Here is a 25,135-nt window from a genome sequence, read left to right on the forward strand (position 1 = left end):
ATTAAAACTTAAAATTTTTAATTTGGTTTCAAAATAACTATATATTCATTATGGAAATTTTCAAAGAAGAAAATTAAAATCACCCTAATTCCAATACCCAGAAGCAATCACTTCTGTAAGTTAAGACATTGACATCATGTATGACAGGGGAAAAAAGTAAATTATAAGAATTTTTAAAAATCTCCTTATTCCCCATTATAGTAGGTTGTATTATTGTTCAAAATATCAGCTGCCCCACCCTGGGGGAAGGTAATACTTCCCTGCCTCATTGCATCAGCTATGACTTGAGGCACCCCTCCTTGTGGGAAGATTATATATCCCCACCCTGTGGACCTCAAGAGTAGCCATAGGACTTGCTTTGATCAATGCAGTGATAACAGAAGTGATGTGTACCACCTCTAGGAAGAAGCTTTGGGAGTTACCATGTGATTCTGCCACGTTCTCTCCTTCTTCCATGAGACCAGTGTAGGGGAGGAAAAATAATTTTCCCTTTACTCTTCTAAGCTCTTAGCTGAGACCTCTGTAATAAAACAGTTAACAAAAGACAAACAAAGACATTTATTAACATGCATACCTCATGTATACATGAGAGATACCCAAGGGAAAAATGGCTCCCCAAAGTGGCTTAGAATTCACTTAAATACCGTCTTAATAGGGAAAGAAGAAAGAGGATGTAGGCCTTCTAGGGGAGAGTAATGATTTTTAGGAAAGATGAATGGACCTTTAGAAGAACAGATGGGAGTTTATGTTGAAGTCTGTCTGGGTGTGGTGTCAACTTCTAGTCTCCTCTGGTTGATGAAATTCCCAGGGAAGGGCTCTATGACTACTGAGTTCCTTTTGGAGGATCTCTCTGTAGGCAGGTAAGGGGCATTCAGAGAAAGCTTCTCCCTACTTGCTATAGCTCAAAACAATCAGTATGCCAAAGTGGCATATTTTGTGGTGGCATGTTTTGCTACCCTTCATTCTATACCTCATGTATACATGGGAGATGTACCGGAAAAATTAGTAGTTCTCAGAAGTAGCTTAGAACTCAGGCTTAAATACCATCTTTAGCTAAAGACAAGGGAAAAGTATGGGAGAAGCCAAGTATGAGGAAGTGACCAGGAAAAGCATGGTAAACTAGAGTAAGTTTTATTATGCAGATTTAAGTCAACGTCTTCTCCATTGATAAGGGTCCAAAGTTGCCTCCAGGTATTAATGTTTGTCCTTCCTGGTAGAGAGGGGAGTAGGGATGCTTTTCTAAATTTATGTTCTGCTCTTAGGCAAATGGGGGAGGGCAAAAAAGTTTTCTTGTATCTTCTCAATTGCCTTCAGCTCAGAAGAAACCTTCTTCCAAAGTAGCATATTTTGGAGTGGCAAGTTCAGCCACCTTCATCAGCAATATCCCAAATAGGGGCTGCTGTATCAGCCTGGCTCTCAGAGTGAAGAGAACTTGGAGCAGAGCTGCAGACAGCCCACAATTGAAATGTAATGTGAGTGAGAACTGAACTTCACTCATTGTAAACCACTGAGAATTTTAGACTTGCTTGTTACCACAGCATATCTTAGCCTATACTGACTGACACACCCAAAGTATCAACTAAATTTTTCTTATGTCTGAAGACAGCTTTTATGCATTGAAAGAGTTTCAACTTACATTTTATATACTTAAATTATATGTATTTTTAAAATAATTTTAAGTCTTTAAACTCATGTCATTTTATTTACAAATTGATTTATTTTGTGTTAATATTACTAGTCAATTTTGTTTTTGATTAATGTCTCCTTGGCTTATAAATGTGATATATACACCCAAATGTTTATCACGTTTTAAAAATTAAGTCTTAGAAATTTCAAAGTACAATCTAATTTTAATACATTTGATTTTCTCAAGCCCTTCAAAAACCCAATAAAGATTCACGTTAGTACAGACAAAACTCTCTAAACATTTAAAACACATGAAACCTAAAAAGTTTAACCTTATAAACTTAATAAATTATAATAACTTAAACATTGGCTTTAAACTTAATTACCTGTATCTTCTTTTGAATTTTTATTAATATTGTAAGTCTAATTCATCTGAGTCTCTTCACTCACTTTCTCACCTTAAAAGGCAGAAAAACGCATAACATACTATAAAGATTACAAAATTTACTTCTAGATAATCGTCATTGCTAGACATAACTTAGCTTGTCACCAGAGCATCTTTAAAATTATTCTTGTTTTCTGGTAATAACAAGATATTCCAGACCTTTATATTTCCTGCCCTGAAATGTGCAATGTGCTTCTCTTCAGGGAGCCCTGCACCCTTCCTTGGTTTTCTGTCTGTAATGTAGCTAGGATGGATCTGCAAAGCAGTCCCTGGAGTCCACAAAAGAAAAGCCAGAAATTCACAGTAGTCTTTGGCCTGACATCCTTGAGATGCTGAACCAAAATCCCAGGTGTTTAAGGCACTGAGGTTCACTCTGCTACTCAAATGCAAGTCCTTACTGATATAATCCTTATGCAAATAGAAAAACCAAGAGAAAACTCTATATACTAAAAGGAAAAACTGATCTACAAAGGAAAACCTTGGGAGGTGGAGAATGGTAAAGAGAAAAGGAGATGGGAAAGATGGGTGGGGAGAGGTGAGATTTGGCAACCTCTGTAAAAACAGTTGCATTTAGTAAGGATTTTAAGAAAAGTTCACCTTTTTCCTTCACGTGTAAAATGAGAATTAGAACAGTAACTTCCACAGGATCATTGTGAGAATTGTACCAGGCATACATCAAGTGCTCAGTGAATAAGAGCTATCATTATTATTTCAAGCTGGGGTTCCAGAACAGAATTCAAGTGGGGGACATTAAGTACACCCTAAGAAATCCGGAAGTCCATTCTCTCTCCCTCTCTGCCCCACCCCTTCTCTCTTTCACAACTACGCCTCTGCACATCCATTTTAATCCTAGATCTTCCTGCAAATTGGCTTTCTCCCTGTGTCCTAAACTAATCACTAGCAACAACTTTTCAGTTTCCCAACTCCTTGTTTCAAGTCCAAATTTCCAGAGAGGCTGATTGCCGAACTTAAATGGGAAGTCCATTCCTGAATCAATTAACTGTAGCTATGACAATTATGTGGAAAGAAAATAGCTGCTCCTGCTACAGCCATGAGAACAGTTCCCAAAATGTGGAGAGGGAAACACAGGGCGGGGGTGCTGCTATGAAGACAAAACAACGTGAACACTTGGGGTGCATTTTCTCTGAGCGCACAAGCATGCATGTGTGTTCTAACCAAGTCCCTCTCCTTGACCAAATGTTAGTCAGGCTCCTCTGAGCTCCTTCTTGACTAGACCTCAACCTTAGTCTTCCACATCCAGCCTGTCCTTGCCAGGTGGCACAGCCTAGTCTTAGCAAAACTCCCCACCCTTGATATCTGACCAAGTTCTTCATCCCCTCTACCTTTGATGTATAAGTCCTTGTGTTACCCAAAAACTGGGTTCGCCTCTTCATGGGTGTTGAGCCAAAAGACACAACCAAGCCAAAGATTGAGAGAAGGAAGGATTTATTATTACTTGCAGCCAGTAAGGAGAACACCGGGGGTCTTTCTCAAAGCAGTGTCTCCCTGAATAGCAAACTTGGGGAAGCTTTAAGCTAAGGGTCCATGCATATTCATGAAGGGGGTTTGTGTGGTATATGCATATTCATTAAGGGGTGTGAGCAGAGGAGAACTCAGCATAGACTTGGGACAAAGGTTGACAGAGTCCAGGCCCTAGCTGATAGAAGTCATGAGGGTCAGAAAATGTCAACATCATCATCCCTTAGGTTCCAGTTAATCTGATGGTTGAGGACTCCAGGGGGTTTGAATTCTGCAAAACAACTCAAGAACGTGCTTCAGGGTAATCTTTACCTCTGAAACAGAACTGGTAGTCTTTACAACTGATATATTGTCTCTGATAAAGTTAGGTTATCTCCTTGTCCTGGCAGTAACTGTTTTTACCTTCTTTTTTTCCCTTAATATCACTGACTACTGAGACCTATCCCTCTGCAAGGGCAAGCACTGTGGCCAGGCTTAGATCACAAAATGGCTTAGGCCTAAAATGGCTTCTTATGTTTATAAAGTTATGTCTGGTTCTTTCTCTGGGGGCCCCCTACCCTATCTGCTTACACTTGGCCTACCTTTAGCAAGAATCTCTCCCCCCCGAGGTCTCCTCTTGTAATTTTCCATCTACTGGATCCCTTCCCTCTGCTTGTTGGCTATCAATCCCCACTGTCCTTGTATTGAGTTGAGCCTGATCTCTCTGCCCTATTGCAAAACTCCTAATGAATGGACTTGAATAAAGTCTTAGCATGTTGTTGTTATTTTTTTTTTTTTTTTGGCCGCACCATGGGGCATGCGGGATCTTAGTTCCCCGACCAGGGATTGAACCCAGGCTCTCGCAGTGAAAGCACCGAGTCCTAACAACTGGACTGTCAGGGAATTCCCAAGTCTTACTGTTTTAACAAGTATCAGAATAATTTTTTCTTTAAGAGTTCACACAGGCAGGATTTGGATCACACTGTATATATGGTTTTCTAAATTACTTTTCATTTAACAACACACTGAAACACATTCAATGAAATATTTTTTCAACAACACTATTTTTTTTAACTACTCATCATTTCTAAGATGCCACAAGTAAAGTGTGGCCTCAAGGTCAAGAGAAAGCCTCTTATTATGACCTCAGAGATTTAAGGAAGTGCGTCTCAAATCCTCCTGGCTAGTGTGTCTCCTAATCTCAGCTAGATAAAAGGGCTTCTGTAAGAATAAGGGTATTGTCACACAGCACTCTGACCTGTAGCCCAAAGTAGAGGGGAGTGTATCTGGAAAAGATTGGTGGGGATGGTTTTATCTAACGTAGTGAATCCCAGTAAGAGTCACACAATGTTTTTAAGAGAATTGAACTAACAAAAGCACCACCAGCTTGTACCAATAGGGACAGGGACAGAGACGGTTCAAACTGAAGCCACTGGGCTCCCAACCACTTGCGGGCAGGAAGCAGGCTGAGCCAACTATTCAGCTACAAATCAGGCCTTTTTTTAAGGAAAAAGAAGGATGACCCAGAAGGTGGAGCTAAGAACTAAGTCAGGTCCTGTTGTGGATGATACTTCCAGGGGTGGTTCCTTGGATGTCGTTCTGTGGGTGCAGAGACTGGAAAAGACAAGTTTTTTAATTAATTAATTAATTTATTTATTGGCTGCGTTGGGTCTCCGTTGCTGCGCGCGGGCTTTCTCTAGTTGAGGTGAGCAGGGGCTGCTCTTTGTTGTGGTGCGTGGGCTTCTCATTGCAGTGGCTTCTCTTGTTACGGAGCACGGGCTCTAGGTGCTCAGGCTTCAGCAGTTGTGGCACACGGGCTCAGTAGTTGTGGCTCACGGGCTCTAGAACACAGGCTCAGTAGTTGTGGTGCACGGGCTTAGTTGCTCCACGGCACGTGGGATCTTCCTGGCCAAGGGATTGAACCTGTGTCCCCTGCATTGGCAGGCGGATTCTTAACCACCGCGCCACCAGGTAAGTCCCAAAAGACAAGTTATTTGCCTCCCATGATCTTAAGGGCAATGTGAACAGGGACAGGATAACTACAAAAGACAATCCCTCTCAAAAGGTGGGGATGAGTGTATGTAAAAACCAGTAAAGTCTGAACAAGGTTTGTAATTTAGCTGACAGTTAATACTGCCAAGTGCTGGTAGGTCAAGTAAGATGAGGACAATGGATTCAGCAACATGAAGGTTACCAATGACTTTGAAAAGCACTTTCTGAAAAACGTGTGTGTCAAAGCTTTACTGCGGCAGGTTCAATTCAAGAGTGAATAGAAGAAACGATAGAAGCATAGTTTTTGGATCTTCCTGAGTTCCTACACAAAGACAGTGCGAGAGGATAACACAACCAAAAACCCCATGGACAACATTTACAACAAAAAGTGGTGAACCTCAAAGCACAAAAGCCGGAAGACCTGAGCAATGTCAGCATTTATGTGGGAAGAAGTGGTGGAGGGTGGGGAATGGCAAATTCACAGAGGTAGAAAGTAGGATGGTGGGTGGTGGCTGCCAGGGGCTGGCGGGAGGGGAACGGAGAGTTGCTGTTCGATGGGTAGAGAGTCAGACCTTTGCCAGAGGAAAAGGATCCTGGAGATTGGCCGCACGACAACGTAGATGTATGCCAACTCAAGGTTGGCACCTGCCACCAGCCTCTACAAGGATTAAATCACAAGCTGCTGGGACCGCTGACCTTCAACACCCCCTGAAAGGAGTTCAGGGTGGAGATCAGGAATGAGGTACTCTGTGCTCCGGGAAAAACTGGCAGAACAGGCCTTCAGATAGTTAGATATTTGCAGGAGAAGATTTTGAGCCCAATTCTTGCACCTCCTCATATCTAGAAAAGCACTAAAATCTTTCATGGTGATGTCTGCTCCTAATATACTGACCTTCCCCGCTACCTCTTCGGAACAGTTCCTCAGAGCTATCTGAAATGCTGTCTCTTGGGCTATAGTCCCCATTTTGCTCCAAATAAAACATAACTCACAACTCTCACGTTGTGCTTTTTTTTTTTTTCAGTCGACATGTATTTAACACTGCTGACTGCACACTAAACAACAGTTAAGATGGTAAATTTTATATTATGTGACACATACTATTAAAAAAAATCAGGATACTAACCTCACATACAAATGAGGATTACAAGTATCAAGATTAAATCCCATACAAAGATATTTTAATAAAAACAAAAGTATCATTCAATACTGCTAAAGAAATGTTAAAAGGCCTATGTAAATGAAAGATACAATCATACATCAGAAGACTTAATGTTGTTATCATGTCAATTCTTCCTAAATTGATCTAATGACTCAATGCCATCCCAATCGAGGGAACTGGCAAGTTACTTCTAAACTTCAGAGGGAAACGCAAAAGACCTAGAATAGCCAAATCTTGAAAAAGAAGAACCATGTTGGAGAACTCACACTACCTTGTTTAAAGACTTACTCTAATTCTCATGTTTAAGACAGATGTCGTTATCATAAAAATAAGAAAAAGGAAGCAGGCTGCAGGGGCTTTCAGAGAGAAAGAAGGCAAAAAGCTTGGGTTTTCCTGTTTGTATTTTCATTCTCTAGAACTAGAACAGACTCTATGAAGCTTAAGAGAGAGCAAATTAACACCTGAAGACATCTTTGGAAAACAGTACCTGGAAGACTTTAATTACAAATGTATTCAACAGAAGGGAGAAAAAACAACAGTTTTCAATTTTATTAAAGTTAACAAGTTTTGAGTTTTCTACCTAGGAAAAGACTGGTCAACTTCGGCTGCTTCATAGAAAAATTAGCATCCAAAAGAACAAACATAAATCCATAGTTGCCTTTGTGACTTAAAGGAAAAAAAAATAACTATTTTAAAAGTTACCAAAACTCCAACCATATCTGAGAGCATTATAAATTTCAAACAGTAGATTTACCACACATATTACATTTTCAAATTCTAACATAGCAAAACATAACCACATAATTTGGCTACATCTAATTATTTCAGAAAAGTTAAAAAAAAGTAACAAAGTTATGACTATAAAACTTTTGTAGTTTTTTTTTTGCAAAGTAAAAAACCTTAAATCTTTAATAAAGGAAAACAAAACAATCCTTAAATTTCTTATAAATAGCTCTCAAGACATATATTACCCATCTGCTACAAGCTTTCTTTACCTGACAGAATTTCCCAGGATCCTTCACCACAAAGGATTACCTTAAAGAATTCTTCTAAAAAAAAAAAAAGAATTCTTCCAACATTTTACTCACATAAATATGATTAAACACCTGTAGAAGTGGATGTGGACAAATGCATTCTTAATCCACCCTTCCCCAAGTAAGTTTTTGCTGAAAGGATTTTGCTTTTAAAAAAAGAACACCTCTTTGGTAAAAGCCAAATATTTCCTCCTTTCAAAATGAACGCCTCTGCAAATGATTTACTGAGGAAGGGGGGGGGGGGAAAAAAAAAAAAGAGTGAGAGGTCTTTAGAATGGCTAGCATCAATTCAAAAGATCTGTGTCCTGCGAAGCAGCTCCAACATTAGAGAACGCATTTCTGCCTAAAATGCAAAACTGGATTAAAATGTCTGAGGCTTTACAAATATATTAAAGATGGCAGGAAACACAGTTAAGAACGAGGCCAAAGGAATTTAGTAAATTAAGGAGAATACCCTATAGAGAATGCCATGAATCCAGGGGCATTGGCACTGTACCTGATTAAGGAGGGCCCAGCGTGATCTCTGGACACGTGGGGTCTTGGCCCAAGGTCACAACCTTCTTAGTTATAACTAAAACCGCCTTTCACTTCCAAGAGGGGTAGGACAGGAATACGTACCAAGATGAGATGCTCTTTAGAAAGGCAGTCAAAGGAGAAAAAGGCCTAGGCAGCTTAAATGCACACAGGCTCTGGAATTCCCTTTTGCAGGGTAACAGGAAGCACCAATGGTAGTAAACTTCTGGCCAAAATTAAATAAGCACATAATCTTAAAAAGGCAGAAGGTGACAATTTTGGGGGGATTAGCACTGCAGAGGTCATCCATAATGAAGGCACCGCTGAGCAACTGGAAATAAACAATGGGGTGTGGGAGCCCCTCTGTTGGCCATTCTGATGGGCACCAGAACCCCAAATCCCCAGTAACCCCACCCTCCATCAGTCCACACGCACATGGCCCATCTACTCTACAAAGGAGCTCCGAAGACCTCTGCAACAATTCTTTCAAGCCATTTCCCAAGAAACTGTGAGAACAAAAACAAAACCAACTAACCAGTATTAAAAAATTCAACCCAGTAAGGACAAAGTAGGGTTTCCAAAAGCCTTTGACAAAAAAGTCTCCGGTCTTCAGTGAGGTGACACATCTAGACATACACTGCAACACTCCAGAAGAATCCCTTCCCCTACTTGAGTGTCTGTGCTCGTGAAAATGGGAGGGGAAAAAATTTCCACATCGGATGAACAGCACAGAGGAAGCACACACAGTTTTAAAATATCTTCGGCTTTCATCACTAAAGGAGTCTGACCAGCAGCTTCTGGGAATGCACTGTTTAAATCATGTATAAAAAGTTGTAGGAAGCAGAAGTCTATTATTTTAAAAAGATTATCAGTGAATTTATCAAATGGACATCATCCTTAAGAGCAACTCGGAGCAATTGGCACAATGTTTCCAGTTTCTTAAAACACAACAGCACAAAAATGCAGGTTTTTTAAACCCATGAATGTTGACTTATCACCTGAGTATTGTTTATTACAATTAATAATCATTAAAGTCAACTTCTTATTTATATGCCCTCTGTCCTCACAGAACACCTACATCTCTTGATCATTCAGATAAACTTGCTTAAATTTTCAGTTGAGAATAAAAATCAGTGACTGTAACTCTCCTTCTTGTGTCAGACCCACCTTCAGAAAGGAACATTATTAGGCACCAACCAAGTCTTAAGCAGCTGGAAAATGGGGGTTGGCTGTAGGAGAATTTGGGCGGCTAAGGAAGGAAACTCCGAGGGCCTGGCCACTGGCAATGTCCTTTCCTCTGTGTCTCCCAGAGCTTCCTTCTGCACAGGAAGGGCCCAACGAAGGCCCGCTAAGGAACACAGGGCCTGGTCAGCTTGACCTTGACCTGCCAGAAGGGCCAGTTCTAAAGTCACACGGCTGGATGCCAGACCCCACTAGACCCCAGCAGGGAGAAGACACAACGAAACCTGTCACTGATGGCACCCCGGCTTACCCAGAGCCCGTGTCACTGCACCAGCCGCTGCGGTGGCCTCTGCCAGGACGCTGCGACACACACAACCCCACTCCCTCCACCTGTCCGGCCCACAGAGCTCACGCTCCCACTGGCTTAACCTCGGGCTACACATGGCGGCCATTCACTTTGTGCCTACAGAAGATCTCTGGACCACCGAGCCCAAAGAGCTCCTGGTCTGAAAAAAACTTGATAAAGTTTACGAAACAAGGCTCTCACACACACACAGTGAGCGAACCTCCAACACTGTAAATAAGTTCCTGGAGGAATTCATCCATTGTTTGACCCCCGCCCCCCAATTTTCTTGAAAGGAGGGCAAAGCGGTGAGTGGAAATGAAGAACTGGACTAATTTCCCAGGCCAGCATTTGGCACACTGGAGGCCAGCTTAGGTGGGACCCAATGCATACAGCAGGGCACAGAAAGTACAGGCCAAATCTCTTCATCCTCAGACCCTCTCTGCCCGGGTGCTGAGAGGATTCTTTCCATCCTGCATGAAATACTAAGAGGAGGGTGCCCACCGTCCTCCATCAGGGTCTCTGATGGACTTTCCACTGCGTAAACTCTCCCCTGGCTGACAGCATCAGCACTGAAAATGGACGTCTTCTTGGGCAGCTGCCTAGAGTCAAAGCTTTCTTCAGTATCACCTAAAAAGTATGTATTTTGGAAATTTCTGCGGCTTTTGCTTATGGCTTAGTTAAATACCTCCCCACCCACCTTTTCTTCTAAGTACATTTGGTCACTTCTACAACTTGTATAACTGGAGGCCTTACCTGGTCAGCCCTGTTTGAGGTGTTGCCTGTGATCCCCACCTCAGCAAATCCACCCCCAAAATCATAATGGACATTAACGGTGTGGTCACATTACAGAGCTGGAAAACAAAAGCCCTTTTGCTTTTACAATTTCAAAGGCCTCAAGTGGAAGAGAAACTGGCTGACTTTAGTACTGGAAAGAGGGGTGCAGCAGGCTTCAGTCAAGAAGCAACTTCCCAGGTAAGGTCCTAAAGTATCATGACTATCAATCCACAAACAAGAAAGAACCATAGCAAAGAAAACAACACAAATATTGTTCTCTAATCATGTGAATAACGCCACGAGTAAGAGTCATATTATTGCAGTAACTCAGATCAGGTAGTGATAATCTGGTGGGGGATCACATGGGTGGTGATGGCAAATTGTGCTTTTTCACATTATAACAAAGATGTTGAACCCAGAAAGGATGAGGGGAGCTCTGGGAAGGGCAAGGACAGAGGGAAGTCTGTGATTCCCAGCATCACAACTTCAAAGGGGAAAGTTTGGGGGCTGGGAGGAAACAGCACAAGGGTGGAGTTAAAAGCAGATGCTTCCTCTTGTAGCCAATAAATACCAGGGAACCACGAGCAGGGGTCCCGCAGGCCAAGGTGTGGGAGAGGGGTCTGCGTTCTGTCAGGAGCTCAGGGCTCCAGATTCTGTCATGTCTTTCTATTTCAAGGATAGGAATAATAGGCCACACAAGGTAAGCTTTTCTCCCTGTGATAAAATGTCATGCCCCAAACTCTGTTTTGGTAAAAACATGCAGAAGGAAAATACTAGCCTAACTACTATCCCAGTTTTTAGGGGTAAGACACATACAAAATATATCACTCAGGATCAACTTGGGTGAAAATTTCAATTCTGGGGGGACAAACTGGTAGCTTCTTTTCGAATTTCAGAATTAAAAAAGCTAAGCAGGTGATTTTTTTTTCCCCCCTGTAAGTTTTTTTTTAGACCCACTCAAGCCAGCCAGGGGAATGTCAGCTTGTCACAAAGTACCAGTCACTGCTCAGACTCCTGGTACATTTGTTCAAAGGACGTCACTTCCAGCCTGCAGAACCAAGGAGATCGCTCACATCCTCACACGGAGAAGTGCGGAGAGGGTCGACAGAGGGGAGCGACCAGCGTACCCAGGTATAACAGCACACATATCCAGCAGGAAGCCATCTTGACCCAGAAGATGGACCAGCTCCCGCTGAAGAAGGTTTCAATGTTGGCACTTTCATAGCTGCGGAAACAAGAGACCCAGTTGTGATCAGGGCAGGGAGAGAACAGGTGGTGAGAAGGTCTCTTCCACCAAGTCTGTCTCTCCCTGCTTCCACCACCTCCAGCCTTTCTTTTTTCCCTAGTGACTCAATTCAGGTGTAATTCACACCGACTTAAAGTACACGATTTTTGTTACATTCATAGACTTGTGTAACCATCACCACAATCAATCTTAGAACATTCCACCCCCCCAGAAAGAAACCCTGCACCCTTCAGCTGCCCTCTCATTTCCCTCCTCCTCCCAGCCCCTGCCACACATTTATCCACTTTCTGTCTGTATGGCTTTGCCTATTCTGGACATGTCACCATGCATGGAATCATGTGGCCTCTTGTGACTGGCTTTTTTCACTCAGCATACTGTTTTCAGGGTGTATCTACGTTGTAGTATCTAACAGTACTTTATTCCTTTCTGTTGCTGAGGAATATTCCATTGTGTGGATATAGCACCTTTTGTTTATCCATTTGTCAGCTGATGGACATTTGGTTGTTTCCACTTTTCGGCTATTATGAATGATGCTATTATGAACATTCGTGTACAAGTTTTTACGTGGACATACGTGGCTTTTTTTTCTCTTGGTTATATAATTAGGAGTGGAATTGCTGCATCATATAATAACTCTGTGTTCAACATTTTTGAGGAACTATTTTCCAAAGTGGCTGCACCATTTTACCTACCAGGAGTGAGAGGGGGTTCCAGTTTCTCCACATCCTTGACATGTTATTTTCTGCCTCTATCCTTTCTTAAACTTCCAAAGCCAAAATTTTCCAGGAATTCTCCAGGTATCACTGGGAAGCATTAGAGGCTCTAACACCCTCTTCTCCCTCAGGATGTTGGGGAAGAATCTCCTCAGGGAAGCCTTCCCCATCACTCTATTTGAAACCGCTGCCCCCAGCATCCCCGACCCCACTGGTACTCCTCCTTCCTCTTCTTCACTTTTCTCCCCAGTAGTCATCACTGTCTGACACGCTGTATTTGCTGTGGATCACCGTCCATCTCCCCTGTTAGAATACAGTCCCTGCCACCCACAGCAGTGTGGCATGAAGGAGCCACGCACATGTTTGTTGTACAGTGAGTCTTAATGTCTATCCGAAGTTATTCTAATGTCTATCTTAGGTATATCCTCAGGCACAACAAATTATGATGCAACAGAAACTTTGGATCGGTCAAAGAAATCTCCAAAAGGAATCAAAAAGAATCTCCATGTAGTGACAGGGAAAGTCGGGCCCATCATGTATTGTCCATCACGTAAGTTAAAAAACAACCCTCAAAGGGGAAAATATGTGTAATCACATTTATGGTTTAAAAATTATATAGGCTCATAAATGCACAGAAAAGGAACGAAAGGATACATACCATATAGTTAGCAGTGGTTATGCAGTGGGGGGGTGGGGGGGGGTCCATTGTTACTTTTCACACTTCCACCTTAATTTTTTTTTTTTTTTTTTTTGGCCGTGCCATGCTGGCTAACCCGCGCCCCCTGCTGTGGAAGCCGGGAGTCTTAACTACTGGACCACCAGGGAAGTCCATATGTTAGTTTTTTTTAACAAGATGTTTCAAACTTTTGTAATGAAAGTGTAAAAAAAAAAAAAAAAAAAAAGACAAAGTACAAAGTAGAAAAAAAAGAGTATCTTCTCTTTCTTAAAGGCACAGTTCCATGTTCTTCCTCCTTACTATTACTGTGCTCTCAAGACTGCCCACGTGCCATTAACCTCCCATTTTCTTAAAGCTGCAGTAAGTATCACCAATTGCCAGGCTTAGAAGCACTCCAACAGAGGGACTTCCCTGGTGGTCCAGTGGTTCAGACTCCACGCTCCCAATGCAGGGGGCCTGGGTTTGATCCCTGGTCAGGGAACAAGATCCCACATGCCGCAACTGAAAGATCCCGCAACTGAGACCTGGCGCAGCCAAATGAATAAATAAATATTTTTTTAAAAAGCATGCTGACAGACTGTCAGGAACACGGACTGTTTCTGTGAAGATGAGTACAGCAGCACTTGGAGAAGAAGTTAGTTGACTCCAAGAGATCCGATCTTCGGGCCATAAAAAATAGGACGTTTTTAAAAGACTTTTTTTTTTAACAACTTCTAAAACATCTAAGACAATGGGGCCACTCACTTGAACCAGTTGGTGACGGTCATCATCACATACAGGGAAGCCAAGAAGAATACGAAGTGGAAATAGGCATAGCTGTAGACAGTGCTTCTCTTCTCATCATAAATGACCCTCGGGCCCTCTTTCACATTCTGCTGCTCTTCTGTGTCTGTGAACCACAAAGCGAGCACAAGCCCAGTGAGTGAACACACTTATGTTTACCATTTTCGCAAAGCCACACTTGCTAATTTCCATCCCAGGGGCTGTTGAGTAGAAAAGCTGTCAAAAATCATTTGTACCCTCAGGCAATTTCATCTATGCCATAAGCCCCAAATGCCCACCTCACCCCAGAACCTTCTAAAACAGGATGAGTTACCTAATGTCGGTCACATTTATTTCAACAGAAGAGAGCCCCTAAACACACAAAACGTATTATAAGCTCAGAAGAAAATGAGAGAGCAGAGCAAGAGTTCTCAAGCCCCTGGGATGCTCTAATTCAAGAAGAAAAGTAAGCTGAACGAAAAAAATTTTCCAAGTTATCATTCCTTTAAAAAATGCACCTCCTGCTCCTTGAAATCTCACTGGGTAATGTAACTTATATAAATATGACCCAAAATATAGACTGTTCTTCGCCTGCCAGAATATCAACACAAACAAATCCCAGCAACCCTTTGGGAAGAATGTGTAAAGTGTAACGCATAAGAAAAAACCAGCTCTGGAATAAAAATTTCCTCTTACCACTCAAGTTATTTGCGCCTGAATCCCAAATGCTTACAGACTAGAGCTGCAGGTCTGCAGGGCCACACGGAGCACAGAAGGAAAGCTGTCTACTTACCCTCTCCACCAGAGCCGAAGCAAAAACAACACCGGGCTACCTGCGAGGGCAAAACCAACAAAGTCAGGCAGCTTGCTTTCTGCTTTTCTATCTCCACATTGGTTAAGAACTAAAGGCCACCTATGTGCCAAACTTTCTCCATCTGAACTATATCCCAAGCCCTGAACTGCACGCTTCATTCCTTCGAAAGGTTCTGACTACCTGTTTGTTCTTCCAAGACGCTCTGGGGGCTACTGACAGGAAATAAGGACATGGAGGTGAGCCACGCAGATCCCCTTCCAAGGTGCTCCCTTAGTGCTTGCTCAGCTACTGCGAGGCTCTAGAAGGCAGCTCCAGGCTTTGCCCCAGCTGTGGGTTGCCCCACCCTCGAGGGAGCCTACCCTGGGCAACCCATACAGAATGCCCGCTCACGGCAGGGCTGTAAAGGCGCAGCCACTGACCCCTGGGGGACAGCTCTGATGGGTCGGGTATCTGCTCCGAGTGCCCGGGGGGTGAGCAGTGGCTCTGTCCAGCCTGCAGTGCCCTTCGACTTCACCCTCTGCCCCATGCTGCCCCCTCCCGTCCTTCCACATGTTTTGATCCCTAATAAACATCCTGCACATCATGCTCTGCCTTGGTGGCTGCTTCTGGAAAACTCAACCTGGAACACAAAGTGAATGAGACAAGGTCGCCACACTCATGGAGCTCACTCCCGGTGCTTTGCTCTACTTGCTACTTGATGAAATCCTCTTCAGCGCCTGGGGCTGGGATCATTATCCTGTTTACACGTGAGGAAACTGGGGTCAGGCAGGCTGAATAACTGGCCTGAAGTCACAAAACTAGGTTAGTGACAGAGCTGGGAGAGGAACGCAGTGAACCCCAATAGGCAGCACGTGGTATCTAGGAGATGGTGGGGCTGACAGACTCAGAAAGGGTAAAACTAATGGATCTGGGGCCAGGAGGCCTACCCACATTTCCTATTAAAATCAGGCTCTGAGCTGGCTGCCTCATGGGGGCAGGGGTGCTGGGGACAGCAATGGATGGGATGCTTTCCTTTAACAGTCCTTGGTTCCTTCCAAATGTCATGCCATGTTTCTGACCTACTCAAAACAATAAACAATTTTAAAAAAAATCAGGTTACGAAAAATTACTACATGATTCCAGAAGTACGCTGGTAAAGAGAATAAGAAATGCTACACATGCCAAGACAGTCTGGGAAGTGCTGGGTCCTCAGCACCTTCTGGCTAACAGTTTCACGACGAAGAACAGAGAGCCAGGGTCAAGGACATGGGAGCTTGAGCCTTCGTCCCATTTATACGTCTCAAAGCCAAGCCCTTTTTCCTTCGTGCATCAAGGAAACTTGTCATAGAGGGATTGGCCTTGACAGAATCTTGGATCAAGTGATACAGTCTAAGATTCACTAATTCATTCAATGGGGCCAAGACATGGTATGCTTAAGCTTTTGAAGCTTAAGTTACAACAAGAAATGAGTAACTCTCTCTTTCAAAGGTATATCCGTGAAATGTGAGGCAAGGAGTTAGCAAACCAACTTCCATCCTGTGTGCTCTCCAGTTCAGAGGGAAACGCTGGGGCTCTTTCCTTGGAATGAGAAGAAAAACATCCTCTCTTAAATCTAATTCGGAGACTTGCTGTTCTTTGCACTTTAACTCTGTACACAATGGGGATATTGAAGCCAGAGCGGTCCAACCTCAGCAGGGGGTGACCCAGTCAGTGGTGTGAATGACCACTTGCCTTCTAGAGGCCATTCTCTTCTGGGAGAACAGGCAGTAACCCATTCAAACTCAGCACAGCTTTCTCCTTCTTCAAGTGACAGAAAGAGCTGTTGAATGATACTGGCAGACTGACAACCCCTCATAATGGTCCACTATCTCCAGATCAGGTGCAGGGAGGACCATCCCCAGAGACCCACTGCAGAACCAAGTGCCCATATCTGGACAGACACCAGGGCCCTTCCTCCACGCAGCCAGGGCTCGGACGCCAGGCAGCATCAGCAACAGGGCCCGTGGAGAGCAGCTGAATCTCCGGCAGTGGTGGTTAGAACACAGTACAGACTCCGGAACCAGAGGGCACGGTTTACACGCTGGCAGATCAAAAGTTTCAAGGACTTAACTTTTCTGTTTTTCCCCCTTCTGTGAAATGGAGATAAAACCCTCCTTGGGTTTCTCTGAGGATTAAATGAAGTCACAGATGTAGCACTCAGAACACAGCTAGTCTTAGCCATCATGGGAACCTCCTGTTCGTTCCATTCTTGGGGTCAGGGCTGAGTCTCTGCCTGGCTGCCTCCACCTGATTAGACCTTTTGTGACCTTGGTGGATGTTCCACTGAGGGCCCCAGAAAAAAGACTTTTGCACAAGAAAGAAAATGACATTCTGCTGACCGACAGGCACCCGCCGACCAGCCTGGTTCTTCGGACGCCGACTGTTCACCATTCTTCGCCCCATGAGATGCCCATCTGCTGGAGCTGCTGCAGTTAACAAGCTCACGTACAGATAGTGCCCAGCAGGGCGGCACAGAGCACAGGCGCGTCCCTCCCCTGCTCCTTCCCGCAGCTACCGTATGACCTCGTGGCCGTGCCGTGTACGGAGAGCGCAGACAGGTAAAGACGAGGGGAATGGGCTAGAAGTTAAGACAACCCGCACACATCCTGTTACAACAGAGGAGACGAGCAAAGAGCAGCCCAACGAGCTACCCAGGCCTCTGGTGGGAGTGGGGCGGCCGAATGCCACACCAGAGGCCAAATTTGTTGGAGGAAAATCAAGGATTTATTTTAATCCTGTAGTATATTCAGGACATTTCTTTTCCTGTACGAAAATTGTATTCCTTCCTGAGGAGAAAAATGGGATCATGGAATGCAGACCACTAAAGATGCAAATAAACACAGAAAAAGCCTTCTGAAAAATGGGCCTTCTGAGATGAAGCAGGGCAAGAAAAGGAAATGAACTTACTTCCAGTTCAGGAGCTGCGTACCGCCCCTGCAGAGCATCGGAACTTGATCTGGTTGTCGACGTCAAACTAAGAGATAAACAAAAAGGTCAGCAAAGCCTATTAACGTGTTACATCCACATCGAAGGAGGGCAGAGCCCCCTGGCCGAGGCTCCAGTGAGAGGCTCACTCTAACCTACAGTTCTGCTTAAATAAACGTCGTCTATTTTAACATCCCACTTTATTCCAAAATTGCCTGACCTGTTCGATGGCTGTTTTTTTCCCATGTTGCATGAGATCATTTTATGCAAAGGGAATTTTATAGGTTAAAAAAAATAAAAGTCATTTTTTGGTCCTATTATCCTGGTTTTCACTATTGGTTTCTGCTTCTCCTCCCTCAAATGCCAAAATAATTTTCAGATTTCACTTTTATCTTTCCCCTCCCTTTGACTAGTCTCACTTAGAAGGGATCAAAAGCAATGAAAAGAAGCCAGAAATGGCAACAAAACGCACAGGCATGAAAAGCAAAGGTCATCACTATTTTCTGTGATAATCAGCCTTTGGCAGAACAAGGTTTTCTGTTTGGAAATTCAGCACGGAGTAGTTATCAGTGTGATTTAAAAAAATTCTTCCTGCCACTCTCCCCATGCCTAGAGAGGTAAAATGTTATAAAATCTGGCTTACAGGGGTAAAAAAAAAAAAAAAAAAGGTACTTATTTTTCCTGGGGGGGGATAAAAGGACCATTTTAAGCAAATAGAAAAATATTCAATATATATGAATAATCTTTACAGATTGATTTAGCAAATATTTACCGAAGGTGTGCCATGTGCCAGGCCCTGTTCTAAGCACTGGGCACTCAGTGAAACACACGACAATCCCTGCCCTCCTGCAGCAAATGCACTACCCTGGGGGCGGTGGGGCTAGTGGAGAGGCAGGAATTAGACTCATTTCAACCAAATAAACTGCAAGAGGCAACACTGCCTTCTCTCCTCATTCTCTTCCTCTTTCCCAAGGAGAGAAGAGATCAATGAGATGCAAGTAAACAATAACAAGCTTTCCTCATAAAAAGGTCCCCTGGGATCCAAGAGCATTGCTTCTTCTGTGGTCCCCTCAAGTCCAATAGCATCACTTTCACTTCCGCTTTGAACAGATGGATGTTAATGGAGGCCCACTCCACTCCCACGTCCTGACTTTGAGCCTGGTCTGAGGAATGACAGAAACAATTCCCAATGGCTGTGCACCCAAGAAACACACACACCTTGCTCCTGCACTCAACGGCGTGCTCCATTTTGTGCATATGAATTAGGATTTAACACAGTATATCGTTTCCATGGAGGAAAATGTAACTTAGCTTTAGGAAGAGATCAATATCTGGAATTTTCATCTGAAAGATGGTATTTAGTCTTTAAAAAAGTTCAAATAAGTATTCCATTTCATAAATTCTTGGGAATAAAATGGTTTCAGAAAAGCAAAGCTTTTGATCCTGGCACCTCTGCCACTTTGCTTCCATCATCAGAGAGCCCTTTAAAAGGGGAAGCTTTTGTTCTTCTAAAAATACCTATAATCAGTTCATCATTAGTGACATGTGACTTCTACAAGTAGATGTTACTGTAAAATAAGGTCTTTATTCAGTCATGGCCTTTACCCACAGAACACTCTTCTTAAAATTACTGAGACAATACTGTTTTTACAAACTCTTTAGAAGCCTAGGAAATTCTTATTGTCTGCACTCTGGCTATTACTAAGACCCATCTGGTCGGCACAAGACAACAATTCCCGGATTATCCATAACCTCTTCCCTTCCAGGGCTAAGGCCTGAGTGACTTTAACCCAGTACTTCCTGTGGGGGTGGGAGGAGCCTGACAGCATTTGGTTGGGACAATGCTTCAGTGGACAGAGAAGGTCTAATCACCTTATTTGTTTACTATCTCGAGCCCTCACTCACCAAAAGCCAGTGGCATCTTGCAGTTGTTGTGACAACCAAAAAAGAAAAACGCCTCCCTGCTACCCCCAACCCCTCCCAACCTCTGTCATGCCCAGAATCTCTTCCATATTGTAAGAATGATCTGCAATGCAGGTGCCCCTCCACATCTGCTTCAGTGGTTCTGGAACTGGCCAAACTCCACTAGGTCACAGAAAGTCTCTAGACAACATGTCCAGACTTTCCTATCGGAGACCGCAGATTCTGCCCCCGACAAACTTACAGGGCCCTTGAGAGATCCCGTGACTGTTCTCAGACTTGGTATAATCAAGTTCAATTATGTTCCCAGTGGAAACCAGAGTTGGTGGAAAGGGGTCTTCAACATGTTCCTGATGCAGAGACATGAAGATTTCTAGCTGGCAGGTTAGGGAGTAACAGGATTCCCAAAAAGTACTCCCCCCCTTCTTAAATAAAAGCAGTAGGTCCAGAACTCACCAAAAGAAGAGATAACCCTCCTTGACTTGCCAACTTTTCTCCATTTAAACCAATCTCTCCAGTGCCATCTTACCAATCTTGCACCTATTTCCATATGGTCTGCTATAGTGCTGTGAAATGTCCCATTTGGAACTAGCAAGTTGTTTGACCTTTATTAAAGAGTCAGTTTTTCCAATTTTGTATTCAAATTCCTAAGACAGCTGAAAAAATAGTTATTTTTTTTCACTTAAGCATAGCTAAAACTGAAATAGCCGGGGAACATTTTACAGCACAAATCCCTCTTAATAATGCAATTATGCAAGTCATCCAGCTGATTGTTCCACCTAAGTGAAGGACCTTACTCCAAGTCTTCCCAGGGGGGGAAAAAATGACGATGAACCTGTCTCTCCCAATACGCCAGCAAAGGAGATGTAAGGAAAGGCTTCCTGAACTGGGGGAGAAATATAGGAGCAGTGTCCACATCTCAATTTTCCTTATGTGTACAACGAGGGAATTGAACTTTTCTTTTTTTTGGGGGGGGGGGGATGCGTGCACAGCTTGTGGGATCTTAGCTTCCCGACCAGGATGAAACCCGGGCCCTCGGCAATGAAAGGACAGAGTCCTACACCACTGGACCGCCAGAGAATTCCCAAGAGGGAATTGAACTTGATCGACTCCATGATCCCGTCTCATCTGACAGTTTGTGAACTTGAAGCCAACAGAATAAAAATTTCAATCAATATCTAGAGACCAAGGAGGGACTTCAGGAATAGCTGGGGGAGGCCAGGGCCTATGACAGCAAGGATCCAGGCCTAAGGGGGTACAGGGGCATCCGCTCATAGAAAGAGCCATCGGGGGACTCCTGACGGGGTCCGGGCTGTGACATTTCTTTACAGCATAATGCCTGGGTACAGTAGAAGAGGCTTTGGGAGAAAGGGCAGCCTCAGTTGGAAAGCTGGGGAGTGGGTTTTGGCTGAGCCCTTCTTCCAAGCTAAGACAGCCAAGAGTAAAACATCCTGACAGTGAGTGCCCAGAAGCAGGACTTGGGACAGAGAGCCAGAAACTGAGACTGGAGGTCATCATGAGAGCCTCCTAAAGAAGTGTTTGAGAGAGAGAGAGAGAGTGTGTCGGGGGTGAGGAGACTCCAGTTGGGTGAGAACATAGCACAGTGAGTCTCTAAGATCTTACCAAAAAAAGTGAACCCCAATGCCAAGCAACCCTGGACTTCCATTGAAAATAGGTGATTTCTTCTCCCTTCAATGCACACACCACCCGATCTTCTGGCTTCCTACAGATTCTATGGAGAATTCTAGATATTCCTGCAATCATCTTCAAATGACAGTTTTCGCCCAGGCAGGGCAGCCTCCTTCTGTCATATCTTCCAATCTCTCAATCCTCTGAGTCTAGGAAAGTCAAGATTTGAAACACTCCTAATTGTGCCGCCTCTCACGCCTCCCCGTTTAAGGCCCTCCTAGGCTGAACTCAGTACCCCTTGAGCTCCTAGATGCTTAGTATCAAGTTCTCAAAGCCCATTCCTCCTGGAGCTGTGGTGGGTAATCAGAGCAAACATCAGTCCCTCAGACACCCTCACCCCGCCCTGCGCAGCACCTCACTGACCCCTGAGGAATCGCCTGCCTTCACCAGGCGGTGTGTTCGTGCCGTGTGTTCCACCCGTACCCTGGAGCCGCCTGTCTACTCCTCACCTGCACTCGGTGTGGCTGCTGTTTCTGTCTCCTCGTTCCTTTGCGCGCTACGGTTTTGCAGTTTGGTTACCAGCATTCAAAAACGCTTGTTACTGGCATTTAGACAGATGTTAAGTAGCAGCTGTCACCTTTGAAAGTTGTTATCTTTTGGGAATATCAGATTAGACCTTACCAACCTCCACTAAAGTGCCTCTAAATTCCAAAAGGAGCAATGTTTTATTCATCATCTCTCACTCAAGGGTGGCAGTGAAAATCTAACAGGGTGGAAATTCCACACCACAAACCAACACCACTGGTGGCAGTTCTATCAGCACATTAAATAGCATTTTTGCCATCTTTTCCATTGATGGGCTTATAGCAAATCTATGCCCTATTTTTATCTCAGGGCACAAACATTTTTTATCATGCAGGATTTGGCATTCAGCAACTCAAAAAACATATGATTTTATTCTAACAAATATCTTTACAGCTTTTTTATCCTGATAGTACAAACAAAAGAAACACTAGCTCATTGTAAAAAAAAAAAAAATTTTTTTTTTAGAAAAAAAAGTTATCCCTAATACCACCACTCTTACAAGCTTGGTTTATCTCCTTCCAGGAGTTTTTCTACATGTGTAAATACAACTATATTTTATTTCTAAAATGGAATATTCTACACTTATAGTTTAGTAACCTACTTTCTCCTCACTGGATTTACCAATATTTTTTTACATACCAATACAGAAAAAAACGTGAGTGACAAATCGTAAAATTAGCCACGTTGCTGACACTTCTCCCCAAAGCCCAACAATAACAGAATCAGGAAGGAGAATCTTAAGAAAGGAAGGGCTGAGAATCAGGATTAAAATGTGGGCGGCCTTTATGTTTCCTGAAAACATTCATTGATGAGGGCCCGAATCAGTGAACAAGTATGGAATTAATAACGGTGCAAGGCCAGAAACCGGTCACCACAGTCCCTTCTGCTGCAGCATGGCGAGGCTGTCACCACATCCCAGACAGGCTGAGAGCTTGCACGCGTTTGCAAGCTTGATGCATGACTGTGAACACGTGCTTTATAAAACTCAGTTCTCTTGTCTACGTCTGTCGTCTATGTCTATGTCTGTTGGTCCCTCTCTATGGCATTAGGGGGTGTTAGAAGCTCTACGAGAAAAAGCCAACATGCTCAGAGAGACATTCTATTTATACAAGCTATCACCACCAGGATGGTACAGTTTCGGCCAGAGGAAGATTACCATGTGCCTGTGACTAGCTGAAATTTTTAGACACTGAAATATAACAAACGAGGGACTTCCCTGGTGGTCCGGTGGGTAAGACTCCATGCTCTCAATGCAGGGGGCCCAGGTTCGATCCCTGGTTGGGGAACTAGATCCTGCATGCATGCCACAACTAAGAGCCCGCGTGCCGCAACGAAGATCCCGTGTGCCGCAACTAAGACCCGGCACAACATACATACATACGTACATAAATAAATATTTTTAAATAAAAATAAAGAAGAAGAAATATAACAAATGAAATGTAAAACACAGGAGTAAAACCTAAACATGAAAGGGTTACTGTCAAAGGGAAGCTTGCTCATCAGTGAAATATGTACCTGAAGTAAGAAACTTATCATTCCTACCCTTTACTTTTCTCCTTCTCGTATCTTCTACAGATTTTGAAGGTGGAATAAACCTCACCCCAAGCATCTGCAACACAGCCTGTTTATGTATCACACATACTTTTGGAGGAATGACTTTGCCTCCTTAACAGCAATGTGGGTTTTAGCATAAAAGAAAAGGGATGCTTCCTGTCTTTCCTGGACCAAGCACAAAACGACTGTGTATGGAGTGCTCTGTACTCTTTCCATCAACAAGAGAACAAACGGTATTTCCGCTGGAGTAGAAAGTTGCCAAAACATTCTGGCACATACCACCTCTTCCTTACTTTGTGCTCCCTTACCCTCCAAAAATGCTTTAGCAAGTAATACTCAACCGTCTGCTAAAGGATTGCAACGTACCATATATTTTATTTACCGCATAGAAATACAAGTTAGGCAAATAAAGTCCAAACACCTAGAGTTCATGCTGTAATACCAACCTTTTTACTTCGGGCTACATTTTCCCTCTTCCTCAGATGGTATTTGTTTGGCTGCCTCACACTGCTAAAACGTATTTAAATTCTCCTCTTATACTTTAAAGTCTGCAAAGATGGCCTCAGGTAACTCCTGAAACTTACCAGGAATACAAGATGCACGCACACAAGAGAGTGGTACCCAGTCCAGCAACCAAGTTTTTGTCTCTGTACAGGTCCTGACCAAAGTCAGGCACACAGATGGTGACGTTCTTCCCATGTTGATCTAGAACTTGTGAAGAAAAGGGAAAGGAATCACAGCCAAATTAGAAAAGCCCGCTGTTAACTCAGGAATGCATTCACTTTGGGAAAATGCATGCAGCGCAGAACAGTGAACACTCAGCACTGGAAGCTTCTCCTCTACCGTCCCACTCGACTCAGACTAGATTGTTACTACTGTGAAGCGCCCTCTGCCACCTAGGAAGCCTCTCGGAGCAAGACCCTCGGGTTCCAGCTTAGTGCTAAAGGGATCTTCAGTCCCAGGACTTTCTAAGAGTCGTGTTATTTTTCAGTACTATTGAAACAATAGTAAAAAGTAAACTTCGGTCGTTTTTCAGTTGATTGGGCGGCAGGTAGCATGCAGCTAACCGAGAGCATCCTCCATGTCTGTCCTCCCTGGAGGAGCGTCGAGACTATTACATCAAACAGGAACCTGCAGGAACTGCTATCTGGCCGACAGCCTCCACCCAGATGAGAAGTCATTTTACTGTCGGTAACAGGACAGTCATGACATCTTAAGGCTGTAAGCTGGGAACCTCCTCAAGTGGTCTAGAGCTTTAAAAAATTGTGAGAGGCTACATAACAAAGAATTGTATCATATTACCATCACTAGTCGTTTACTTTTTATCTATCACAGAGTCTTCAATTTTGAACACCCAAGCTGGGTCTGTTTGCCAACTCTGCCCAAAAATAAGGAACATAAACATAAAATAACAGGCTAGAAACCATTTTACAAACATGCACATTCTGAGAGTTTAAAGTTGGACTAAAATTATTACTGGTGCTCCCACTTGAAACTGTAAACTTAACTGTGTGTGCTGTGGTTTAAGGAATCTTTATTCTTAGGCCAATGAAAATTTTCTTTACAAAACTGACCAAAATATGAACTTTGCTATTTAAGTAGTACCACCCGAAATTAAAAATAAAAGTTTTTTTCTGTATTTAAGTGATACCTGCCATTAAAAAGAAAAATGTTGTAACCAAAAACCCCGTTAAGTTAAAAACAGAGATTAATACATAAATAGTCAAAACACTCATAAAAGTCTTAAATAGACTAGACTTAAA

The 25,135-nt window shown here is 43.4% G+C and overlaps 1 protein-coding gene across 2 annotated transcripts in view; it reads right to left on the reverse strand.

Annotated features, from left to right (window-relative positions):
- Nucleotides 1-7,215: 7,215 nt before the first annotated feature.
- SERINC5 (serine incorporator 5) overlaps nt 7,216-25,135 on the reverse strand; it is an 86,903-nt gene continuing 68,983 nt past the window's right edge. For both annotated transcript variants that reach the window (XM_036846326.1, XM_036846325.1), the window contains 5 exons: nt 23,957-24,083; nt 17,667-17,733; nt 14,721-14,760; nt 13,910-14,054; nt 7,216-11,755 (listed from right to left, as the gene is read on the reverse strand). In XM_036846326.1, the coding sequence (XP_036702221.1) occupies nt 11,608-11,755; nt 13,910-14,054; nt 14,721-14,760; nt 17,667-17,733; nt 23,957-24,083 (527 nt within the window). In that variant the 3' untranslated portion in view covers nt 7,216-11,607. The remainder of the gene's footprint in view (nt 11,756-13,909; nt 14,055-14,720; nt 14,761-17,666; nt 17,734-23,956; nt 24,084-25,135) is intronic.

The sequence above is a fragment of the Balaenoptera musculus genome, chromosome 3 (genome assembly GCF_009873245.2).
Source record: "Balaenoptera musculus isolate JJ_BM4_2016_0621 chromosome 3, mBalMus1.pri.v3, whole genome shotgun sequence".
Classification (NCBI taxonomy): domain Eukaryota; kingdom Metazoa; phylum Chordata; class Mammalia; order Artiodactyla; family Balaenopteridae; genus Balaenoptera; species Balaenoptera musculus.